A 12,338-nucleotide genomic window follows, 5' to 3' on the forward strand; every position below is an offset into this window, starting at 1 on the left:
ACTAGAGGAACCAAGAGCACAACCCTTTCTGAGGCAATCAGCCCATGGCAAGGCCGTGCAGCTCTACTTCTCCCACCCATCAGTCCTGAAGACCCAGAAAGTATGCCATGCAGGTGGAAGCCCTCTGTCCAGCTAGCTGAGCTGGTCCTCTCCTCTTGGTTGAAAACCTAAGCAATAACCCCTGTCTGCACTTGCAGTTTGGAGGCTACTGCATTTCAACACCTGAAACTCAAACACAGCTGGTTGTTATGCAATGGTCAGTACCTTAAGTGAGATGCTACTAAAACCATCTCACTTAGTACTACTCACTCCACTTCTTGGCTCTTAACTTTAGTACTTTTCATTGCCATTGTCTTCTACCTGGCAAGCCATGGGGTTCTCTTCAGACCACTAGAAGTCACTAACAGGACTGCACCTATCAGAAGTGCTTCCAACGTGAAAACCTAGCCAGGGATGAGGGGGTAGAAATCACAGAAGCAGAGAAGGAACATTTTCTGGCAGGCTGGTTATAAGGCATTTCACAAGCAGGAACAGGTCTGACATATTTCTGAACATGGCATGAACTTTTTGTTTTTGCAAAATCTGATTGGCCATAATGCCAAAAAAAGCAATCTGCCACCTTTTATTCTGAATAGGCAGCCAAAAGCAGAAATCAACATAAGGAACAGATTGTGAAACTACGTAAGCAAGAATTTTGCTGGTCATTCACAAGCAGCAAACATAGGTATTTGGTGTTGTAACACTGCACAACCATCAAAACAAAAGTGTTTATGTACAGAAACACTTCCACTTCAAAAATCATGACTGCAACACACCGGCCACATGAGTACTCCAGACCCCTAGAAGTTTCCCATTAAATCTATGGCTCTGAAAGATACAGCTACTCGTCAGCTCTGGTTTACAAAGACACTGGTGTCAGATTCCTTGGCAGTTGCAAGAAAAACAGGTTGTGAAAACACAGAAAGGTCACTTATTTTTCCATCACGTTTAATGAACAAACAAACCAGAGATGGAGTCAGCTACACCAGAATGAGATCTTGACCTATTTTTGTTTCTGGCCTGAAGGAGCTCAACACACTCTAGTAACAAAATATTATTTGGCACCTTAAGGAATTACATTTCCCATTTAATTTAACATTCAGCAGATGCTGAGCCTGGTAGTACGAGCTTGGGAGTCTGAGATGCTCAAGGGAGCATCTTCCCACAACAAGAATCTGAGAGCAGGGGACTAACAAATTCTTATCTCTTGTTCCAAAGAACTACAAATATCACTATAATTATTCAAACCTGCAATGAGGAAGAAGGCATTTTTATTTTTAAAAGGTATATTACTAGTTAGCAAGTGATGCTATTTGCATTATGACAACCTCAGCACTGTAAAAAGAGCTATTAAGAATAACTGGAGGCTTCAACACCTCAGAAAAAAAACCAACTGTCAGCTTGCCAGGTCTTTGTACATCACACAGTGCCAATTACATTTTTGCTTCCCTCACTGGGGGCCAGTCCATCTCCAGAGGCAGAATAGTTTCTGATTACTCCGGACATGGGTCCGTGCCAACACAGCATGGTAGGAGCAGGAGACTTCAAGGCAGTGGGAGGACCAACCATTTTCTCACAGGGCAGAACAATCCCACAGTTTTATGCACCATGGAGCAAATTTCTTAGTTGTCAAAAATGCATCATTAATGAATTTAAGAAACTAAGCAGCAGGATAGGTGTATTCAAGGCATTGAGGTTACAATGTTCAAAAGAAGTCTAATCAGCTGATAGTGGTTTTTTTTTTCAGACAATGCTGTTGTCCTATAGTACCCTCCTCAAGACTGTGTGCTGCACATGCATGGTTTTCATTTCACCGATATAAAACCATTTTGTAACAACAACTGCCAAATCCTTCTTCATCCCCGAAAACCACATCCTCTTTTGGCTGTAGGACAGCTCCTCACAAAATCATCTACAGCTTAACAAGCTAGACAAATCAGGGCAGAGCCACTTAGAACTACACACATTATAGATGTACGTACATTACTACCCCTGGGTAGTTTAGATTTAACAGTTGCACGAGCTAATCCTATCAAAACCAGACATCCAAAGGAGCCCAATTCCACCAAGTAAGAGTCAAAGTACCTGTAAACATAGGACAGTTTTTCCTCTTCCTTGTCTCTCATCTATGCTCAGGGCATCAAATGAAGGCCCTCAATGAAGCAACTTTTCATTTTAAATTACTTTTCTTTCCTGCCAAAAGCACAATACGATTATTTCTTCTCTCACATCTATGCAATATAGAAGATGTCTTCTTTACTATTATTAAGAAAATTATTGGAGAATAAAGAAGGAATTGCTTTCTTGACCACAGTATCTTCTAAGGAGAAAGTTTTCCATTGGCATGTTCCTCACCTGCAACAAAAAGCTTCAAGAGATCGCAAAAAGAATAAAGGAAAGCAACTTATCAGCCTAGCTGTACAAGACTTTTGTCATCAGAGAAAGGTGGTTTGATTTTGTGGTTTTGTTTGCTGACTTTTTTCACCCTCCCAGCCCCCTACTTTTTTTTTTCTCCTTCCTAGAAGCCTCTATGAATATCACATAACTTGAAAAATAACAGTGAGGCTAAAGAAAAGGTTAGAAAGAGTGCATTTTGAGGGTAGAGCTTCAAGAAGCTAAAAAGGGTGTGCAAAAAGAGCAGTAGAGAAAGCTGTCCTACTGCAAGCAGAGTAGCATCTCTTCACCTTACCTACCTTTCACACAGCAGAAGTTCAGTTGTCTCTTACAGGACTTTACAGATGCAGGAGAGCAGCTGTCATGAACTGCCCTTTTGTGGAGGAAAGCTGCCTACTTCTCACCTTTCTATATATGTGAGTACATCTGCCATGCAGCACGCATGGACCCTTTAACAGGAGAATTAATTCTACCACTGTGTTTCAGGATGTACAATTAAACACACAGAGTCTCAGTTATAAAAGGAAGGGCGCAACCTGCTTAACCCCAGTAGATGGACCAAGTGGATTTAATTGCATGACTGTACACAGCTGAGCTCTAAGACAAGGAATTCTTGTTTGTTTGGAGCTTTAAAATCTTCAGTATTGCAAGAGAACAATCCTTTATTCTTGAGACAAGCATGTGTATATTCTCCCCCAAAGTTCAGAAAACAGAGGCAACAATTTCGTCAAAACAGCTTTGAGCAGTACAGCTCTACATCTGAAGCAGTTTGGCTGAGATACTTTTTAAAACATTTTATGTGGTAATGTGTTTTCTGGAAAAGTAAGCGTGGAGCATATTCACTTGTGCAGAATCTTACTCTCCTCATACAAAAACCTATTCTTTGTGCGGGTGCTCAGCTCGTGGCATTCATTACGAGTGACAGTAGTCAGAGTAATAAAACTACATGCAATTGTGTCAGAACTGCAACGCACGCAAGCATTTAAGTGCAGAGTTAAGGAGAAAGATTCAAGGGTAAACAGAAAGTGGTGGTTCTCCAGACACAAAAGGAGCTGGACAAGACAGCAAGTACAAATAGGGAGAAAGGCTACTGGTCCTTAGTACGGTCACACAAGGACACATTCATAAAAAAAAATTAGTTTTATCATCTCGCCAGAACCATAAGATTACATTGATACCCATTTGTCAGAAACAACGATTTTTAACTAATATTCTTAACCAAGACATTCCTTAAATCTTGTGTTAAGTCCTTCTTTTTCCTCAAACATTAAAACATTTCAATGATTCCCATGTGTTCTGATTTATTTGTCTTTTAGGAGGACAGAGAAAAGTATATAGATCTTGGATTTTTGTAAAAAGAGACAGGAAAAATTCTTTTTCATTAAACATTAAAACATTTCAATGATTCCCGTGTGTTCTGATTTGTCTTTTAGGAGGACAGAGAAAAGTATATAGATCTTGGATTTTTGTAAAAAGAGACAGGAAAAATCAGGAATTGAAACACAAGATGCAATTCCATTGCATCCCTTTTAAATTACTACTACACAAAATGAGTGCTTTAAACAGGCAGAAAGAACTTGGACTTTGCAAATAAATTATACAGTTACTATATTAAGAATTGTTGCTAGTGGTAGGTAAATACATAAAAAAAAAGAACTGTTATCCTGCACTAAATGTGTCACTCTGATACTGTAGGCCATGTGCAGCAGACTTGTGCATGCACATGCGTGTTTTTAACTGTAAACAGATACCGAGGATAGCCTGAGCCTTCCTGTATGGACTCTACTGCCAGGGCAAAGGGTAAAGCAACAACCAGCTTCTGAGACAGAAACTACATCTCATTAGATTAAATTAAATGAGGCTCTATGCGATAAGACTTTAATGTTCTCCATGATTGTTCACACTGGTCTATATGGACCACAGAGAAGGCAGTATCTCAGCCATGTGAAAATTGCTCTGCTGAATGTGACCCAGTCCAAGGAGCTAACTGCAAACCAGTGTTTGTTAGTATCGCTGTCTCTTAAGTTTATGACAGTGGACTATTCCTGAAGCATCTGGAGAACAGTATTTATATGCTCGTGTCAAATATGCCTTAAAGTTTTGCATGAAGAGGGAGAAGATGAGGCATCACACAGCTCCATTAACACAGCTAAACATACCGAATTACTCAGTCCCAAACTCTTGAATGCTCAACTTTTAGGAATACTTGGCTACAGCTGTATATATGGGTATTCAGACCTGTCACTTTAAGCTCTGACAATGTAACAAGATCCTGTGCATATTTTTTACCCATTTAAAAACACACCATCAGGAATGTGACAGACACTTGTTTCAATAATTAAGATGACACCTCTGTTTCTCTGGGAACAAGTCCTACATGAGGTCACAGCAACACTTTGTCACTAGAAAATAGTAGATATGAAGGATCAACTCCACATTGGAAACTTCTGCAAAGGCCCAAAGCTCACCCACATGCCTCTTTTGACCCAATGGAGAACCACTTGTAAGTCCATCCCCACAACAAGGTGAAGAAAGGCTCCAGATGCTCAAAGATATCCAAACAAAAGCTTCATAACCCTCAGGCACATCATAGCGGGGTCTCAAGGCTCACTATGTGGTTTGTAAGCACACATTCACAAAAGAGCTTCAGTGATGCTAGACACTGAGGGGCCCTGATGATGGTGTAGCTGAAACTGCTGAGCAACACGCCTTTGCTCAGTCAAACAAACAGAAGACAGGGAAGGGTCACCCACGTCCAGCCCTGAGCAGAAGGCACTGACAAAAATAAGGCAGGCAGCAGTAGGTTATGCTTCTTATAGCCTGATGCCAGTAGTGCTTTAAGAAAGGATTTTCAGCTGCCTGAAAGGGATGTCCTCAATGGCAGCTAACCAGTGCTCCCAAGCTTACAAGGACTCAAAACAAGCTAAAGGGACTTGGGTTGCCCAAATGCTTTTGTCAAAACAAGGAACTTGGTAATAGCTCACAGGTACATAAAGTCTCCCTATGATTTCTTCATTAATGCTTCTTCTAAGACCTTCTGTCCCTGAAGCCTCTTATACTCAAAGTTCATTTTATTTTTTAAATCCCTTATGAGCTCTCCTAGATCCTCCTCTGCAGTTATCTCTGGCCTTTCAAGTTGTTTCCATTTCTTCTTCGAAATATAGCCAGCCCTTTTCTTTTGCTCTTTCTACTTCTACATGCCCCAATACCCTATTTAATCAGGGTCTTAAAAATTGTTCTACTAGAGGAAAAAAAATAGAGGAGAGGAGTAAAAATCAGAAATTACAGAAACGAAATTCATACACAAGCAAGATTTAAAAGTCTTTGTCCAATAAAGTTAAAAAAAAAAAGGAAGAGTGTTTTCCAGAAAACAGTATCCATTAAAAGATAAACCCACAATTTGCCTTGTTTTCCTCTCCCCAGAGAGGAATGGCTACTCCAAGTAATCTGAGGGGCTGACTTGCCTGAAGCCCACAGAACCACATGCTCTTTTTCCAGACAGGGTCACATGTAAGTAAGAAAAGGTGAGATAGTTTCAATTGTTCATGCATTTGTTTCAGAAGCCCCTAGTTTCAGGTTCAGGGGATGTCTTGGTACAACCCCCAACCTCCACAAAAGCCAAAAACCAGAGTTTATCCTCTGAATCTGTGAGTTTCTCTCTTCTATTTACATGTTACCTTCTCATACATCTAGACTATCTGGAACAAGAGCTTATTCAGAGGACTGAGCAAACAGCATTAACAGGAGCAGGAGAGAGTTCAGTCAGTGTGGTCCTTCCAGCTGCAAAGTTCCCACAGTTTTACACAATAACACTTGTTTCTTGATGCCTTTTTTCATATGTTCCTCCTGTCTTATTTCCAGAAACCTGGAAACTGCCAGAGATCCTAGGCAGGCCAAAAAAGGTACATCAGAGGGTGGGGTGAAGGAGGTGTACTAACAACAGACAGACATGAATAAGATTGAAATCACCAAATTCAGTACTGCTTAGGGTGCATATTTAAAACAAAAACAAGAAAGAACCACAACAAAAGGAAAAAGTGCGAAAAAAAATGACCCAAGTAAGGAACAGAATTGTAGGCTTATAGTATAAATCTCAAGAACAGCAAAGTAGTTTGCAAATCTGGAGTAAAAAGAAAGAAAAAGCTACAATTTTCATACCACTTAAGAAAAAGTTATATACTGTTAACAAATCACTTCTAGTTTCTCTTAAATAGAGGCAATCCATTACCACAAATGTCACTTTATACAATACAATGAAGCAGAAATCTGTTTTTTTTCAGTTTAGTCTGCCCCTCTAATCAAAGTGCAGAGGGACTGGGGGAGGTGGGAAGAGAATCTGTTTGTCATAAAAAGAGACACTGCTATTAGCAGTAAAACAACCGAGTATAAATGTGTTTCCATCATAGATTTCATTGGAACACTTGATCAAGCCACTATTATAGTGAATGTAGTTTATAATGCATTCATAACACCCAAGTTGTTAATTCCCACAAACAATGCTATGAGTGGGGAATTCTTCCTTTTCCTTACAGTGACATTTTCTTCCTATGGGAAAAATATTTAAGCAACAACTTCCCTTTAGTGCAATACATATAGACCCAGTTGAGTTATTTGATAAAGTTCAGTGGGCTGTGCTGCGTTTTCACTTTTCTAGTTCATGAAGAGTCTCAGACTCACCTCTCTAGATGTTACTGTTGAGAAAAAAGAGGGCACAGTCAGCCATGGCAGAGTTTGTAAAGCTCTGTCACCTACGTGTTAAGAGTTCATTTTGAAAATTAATCTTCTGTTGAGTTGCTAACAACACAACCGGAAACAGGCAAGAGAGATTAAAAATTACCTTCTCTTTGTAATGAGGTTGTCTTTTCCTGACTAGCAGAGCACCCTCTCTCTTTCCAGAAAGACTCTAGAGCTTTCTGGTGCAACAAATTTTCTTCTGCTCAATAGCAAAAGACCTCATTTATGATTGCTAATCAGTACTGGATTTGAATAAGATTCTCCTGAACTTTTTCAAGTATTTCTTAGAGAACAATGGGGCAAGCAAATCACAGCTTTCTGGAGATTAATCTACGTAGTTTAAATCCTAGATATTTAGCAACACTGCTTGGACTTTTATAAAACTACTACATTCACACAAACTGTTAGCTTTAGATCCCCACTTTATGACAAGAAATATATTTTTTTCCTCCCATATCAACAGGAATACAACTGCAGACTAGCATTGTTAATTGCAAATTACAATTTAAAAATTCCATTTTATATGAGATTTCATTCTGTAATAATTCAAGTTCTCTAGAAAATGGTATCTAACACTTTTCTAAGAAACCCCATTTTCTGGTTTCACTGAGCATTTCACTAAATGACCAATGAATGTCTGTTCCCGTCTGCAGCCACATGAAATATTTTCAGTGTGCAAGCAGGAAGACAAACAACATTGAGAAAACTGAGAGAACACAGCTACTAAAACACTGTTCCCAGATCTTTAAGGTAATTAATCAGAAATACAGAAAACTGAGTAGTTTTGAATGGCAGCACTGTACAGAATAGCATCACCATCCACTAACCAACCAAAATTAGAGACTTCTCTTACCCCAAATGGTGGATATGAAGCAGCAGCAGCAGCGGAGGCAACACTCACTGCGGGAGGTGGTATTCCTGAAGAAGAAGGTGGGAACAGACCCAAGGCATTCAGATTTAATCCAGGAATTAAATGTGCTTGAAGCTGCAATGGCAAAAGTTATTTAAGATTTGTAATCCTGATTATTAACTTTAATCAAAATAATATTTGACATAAACTATTAACCTTTTCAGAAGATGTCAGTACGTTATTAAAAAAATTAATTCATCTCCATTACCCCAAGGACTTTGCTTCAAACCTATTTCCCAGACATATGCACAGATCAATAACATAAAAAACATGTAGTAGGAAAAGCAGCTGGGAATCACTTGTTACAACTGATTTAGTGAAACATGACAAAATTTATAGCAAGAAATTCAGGCAATAGTACGATTTACTTTCAGAGTGAAAAAATTAGAGAAATAATATGGTTTGGGCTTTATACTAAAAAGACAGCCCCATAGAAACAGAGAAAGCCCGTGCACAAGCTCTGGCTTTTCATACATTGGGGGTATACCCCACAGTATAACCCCATCCTCCCTCCCATGCCTTGCAACAGATGAAATAAGATACCCCCAACATTTCCTGGGAAAGCATCAACAATAAACTTGCATGTCCCTTACTTGACCGCACCTGAGAAAAGTGTCAGCTTCAGGTGGTAAGAAGCATTTGTTGTCTGTGATACAAAACTTGTCAGTACGCTTTTTCACTTTTCCAGATTATTGCCGAGTAATATGACAGTTTTAGGAATGCTTCAGCTAGAGACAAACACCATCTCAGGCCATCAAGATAAGCCAACCATGAGACACCAAAAAAACCCCCAAAAAACTTTACCAACCAAAAAACTCTCGTAATAATCACTACAAACTCAACTTGAAATCCATCCAGTGGCAGAGGTAGTTTCTGCTTACCAGACCTTTGCCAAACAGCAGAGCAGCCTCAAGCTCACCCCATGTTCCTGCTCACCATATGAAGCAAAATTGTACCACTCTGGAATACTTTGTTTCCTCACGTGCAGTTTGTGTCTGCAATTTGCTTATAGTATGGGAGGGAGGGGAAAAGTGGGGAGAATATTCCCTCTGGCCAGTAGTGGAACCATAAAGAAGACCTATTTCTAGAAAATCTGAGGCTGCTGTAAACTGAAAAAATATTTCCAATCTGATTCTAGACCGTAAGATTTGGATAAACACACAAAAATCTCTTCATAGCTTATCAAAAACCTCAATCATTTCTCAATAGGCATTAGTAATACTTTGGCAAACTGATGAGGTGTGTTGTTTTTATTATATAATCACCAATCATCTTTGAATAACTAAATGCCTTTATCATCTATATCAAGAAAAACCTTAATAAAGCCTTCTTAAATTAAATAATTGAAAGCAGGAGAGATCCTTCTTCCATATGTTGCACTTCTAACATGAAGAGACTGAGAATCACTATTTTAAGAAACATACAAACTAGAGCACATAAACCACAATAATATATAAATGCACATTCCTTTAGGTCTTTGCAACAAGAAAAAAGTGAAATATTCGTTTCCTCAATCTAAATAAATTTCTCAGTTCCCCTACTAAAAAAAAAAAAAACCACAAAAAAACCAAAAACAAACCAGAAAAAGTCTTCATTAAAATAGCATATATACATAAGTAAATAAAAAACCTCAACCCAGCCTCACAAATTAATACAAGAGGCAACAGAGAAATGTTGCAACAGGGAAATTCTGATGTGATGTTAGGAAAGAAATTTTCACCATGAGAGCAGTGAGACAGGACACAGGCTGCCCAGAGACTGTGGACTTTCTACCCATGGAGATGTTCATGAGGGGACAAGTTCCTACACAATGTAATTTAACTTTTAAGTTGGCCCTATCTTGAGCAACTCCCCTGCTGGGCCAGGTGAAACACACCAAAACCTTTCCGTGGTTCTAGTTCCAGAAAGGGCCCATGCAACAAGACAACTCACATTCATAGCAGCAATATCATTTTCATAGGACTCCCTGATTTTCTTCATAATTTCTTCCTCAGCCTTTGCACAAGTTTCAATACTGCCTTTAACTGTAATTGTTCTTTCTGGATTATAGAGTGTCAAGTCCTGCAATCTGCAGATGAAACAGAAACAGTTAATTAGCAAACAGCAGAGATTATCATTCAAGGGTGGTGATATATCCAAGCACATTGAGTTTACCCTTCAGAGAGTGTAGTATCAATTGATAACAGGGCTCAAACAGCTCTCAGAGGATCTGGAGAAACTCTGTCCTCACAGAAAATGCAACAAAAACCACTGCAGCGAGGTTTGGCATCAGACAGTCGAGATGTGCTTTAGGCACAACGCAAAATGGAAACCATCACACTCTGTAAGAACATGAGCTGAAGAGCAGTGCAGCACCATTCAGCTTTGCACTCCACACCAGCCCTACCAACAGAGAGAGGGGTTCAGATGTTCTAGAGGTCCCAGAAACACAGACCATAAGAAACTTTTTTCCTTGAGAGCAATAGGGGATTCCTTAAGGAAGGAGGAGAAAAAAGCCTAACCCTCAGTGAAACTGCAGGAGAGCCTCCGAATCCTCCTAATGGGAAAACCAAAAGCTGTGTGCAAGTCAACATGTGCTGAGTAACTCCTCAGGGAAAATGAAAGGATTACAGCATTAAATTAGTGCTTTGTTAGGTAACAAATGCTGACCTACTACGGTAAAATGGAAGAAACCAACTGGGAAGCCATGGCATATCCATGTACTGAGGAAAGGTGAGTTGAACGGGTGAAAACAAAACAAAAGTCAGAGCAGGATGCAGGAGGGGTGAGGAGGCCCATAGCAGGAAGGAGAGAGGAAGCAGCATGCAAGGCTTGCTTTCTTGCACAGTAGGCAGTGTGGCAACCTGCACATCTCAGTTAAGCAGCAGCAAGCACAAAATGCATCCACAAAGCAATCCTGGAGTTTCTGGTGTGCAAGCACTGAGTTACTGCCTTGGGAAGGAAGGTGGTGGAAAACATCTCAAGGAAGAGAGGAAACACTTTCCCAAACCAGCCACATTAATTTTATTGCCAAGCTTACCAAAAAGCCTAAATGAAGAGATCAGGAGAAAGACTAATTAGACAAAGCAGAATCCATGGGCACACATGCTCTCTTAAATCAGGCAAATTCATGGGGCTATTTCAGGCACAGCATGACAAGTATGATCTCAAGGCCAAGATTTTAACGCAAATAAACCATTAACTTGCTAAATCAAAAAATACTCTGTCAGTCTTTACAATGTGTTATTTGTGTCATCATCAATAAAGACAAGTTGGTTGCATGGAATGAAGACCATTATCCCATTTACTCTGTACATTTTTTTTCCTTTAAAAAATAGCATTAACAGTCTGTGTATTGTTTGCAAACAAAATGTTTATGCCAACACATTTAAGAGAGCAGAGTGGCCTTACAAAAACTATTCTTGCAATGGACTTATTTGGATGCTTTTTCTCCAACTGTTTTTTCTCCTCAGACTAATTCCATAAATGTTTACATACCTTCAGGAAGGTCTCAGGTTCTTTCACGCAGTTTAGAATTTCCTCTTTTTGAAGAACCTCTTTCACTCTTAGCTTCCTTGCCTTCATTTGAGATATTTTCTGCAGTACATTTTTTTTTTTCTCTCCTGCATTTATTCACACCTCTTCGTGTGTCTTCCAAAATTTCTCCCTTTCCTACAGCCTAAGCCTTGTTCTTACCCTTTCTGGCTAAAGCCTAAGTCCAGGATGTCCTCAAATGCTTGGAAGTTCACACCAGAATCACAGAATGTTAGAGATTGGAAGGGACCTCGAAAGATCATCTAGGCCAATCCCCCTGCCGGAGCAGGACACCTAGATCAGATCACACAGGAACGCATCCAGGCGGGCTTTGAATGTCTCCAGAGAAGGAGACTCCACAACCTCTCTGGGCAGCCTGTTCCAGTGCTCTGTCACCCTCACCGTGAAGAAGTTTTTTCTCATATTCAAGTGGAACCTCCTATGTTCCAGCTTGAACCCATTGCCCCTTGTCCTATCACTGGATGTCACAGAGAAGAGCCTGGCTCCATCCTCCTGACACTCACCCTTTACATATTTATAAACATTAATTAGGTCACCCCTCAGTCTCCTCTTTTCCAGGCTAAAGAGACCCAGCTCCCTCAGCCTTTCCTCATCAGGGAGATGCTCCATTCCCTTCACTATCTTTGTGGCTCTGCGCTGGACTCTCTCCAGCAGTTCCCTGTCCCTCTTGAACTGAGGGGCCCAGAACTGGACACAATATTCCAGATGCGGTCTCACCAGGGCAGAG

The 12,338-nt window shown here is 40.0% G+C and overlaps 1 protein-coding gene across 1 annotated transcript in view; it reads right to left on the reverse strand.

Annotated features, from left to right (window-relative positions):
• The window catches only part of IGF2BP3 (insulin-like growth factor 2 mRNA binding protein 3), a gene marked incomplete at its 5' end in the record, with an annotated part of 44,673 nt that overhangs the window by 20,346 nt on the left and 11,989 nt on the right, over positions 1-12,338 (reverse strand). Inside the window, 2 exons of the mRNA XM_010082037.1 lie at positions 8,021-8,152; positions 10,010-10,145. Of these exons, the coding sequence (XP_010080339.1) occupies positions 8,021-8,152; positions 10,010-10,145 (268 nt within the window). The remainder of the gene's footprint in view (positions 1-8,020; positions 8,153-10,009; positions 10,146-12,338) is intronic.

This window comes from Pterocles gutturalis, unplaced genomic scaffold (genome assembly GCF_000699245.1).
Source record: "Pterocles gutturalis isolate BGI_N339 unplaced genomic scaffold, ASM69924v1 scaffold10284, whole genome shotgun sequence".
Classification (NCBI taxonomy): Eukaryota; Metazoa; Chordata; class Aves; order Pterocliformes; family Pteroclidae; genus Pterocles; species Pterocles gutturalis.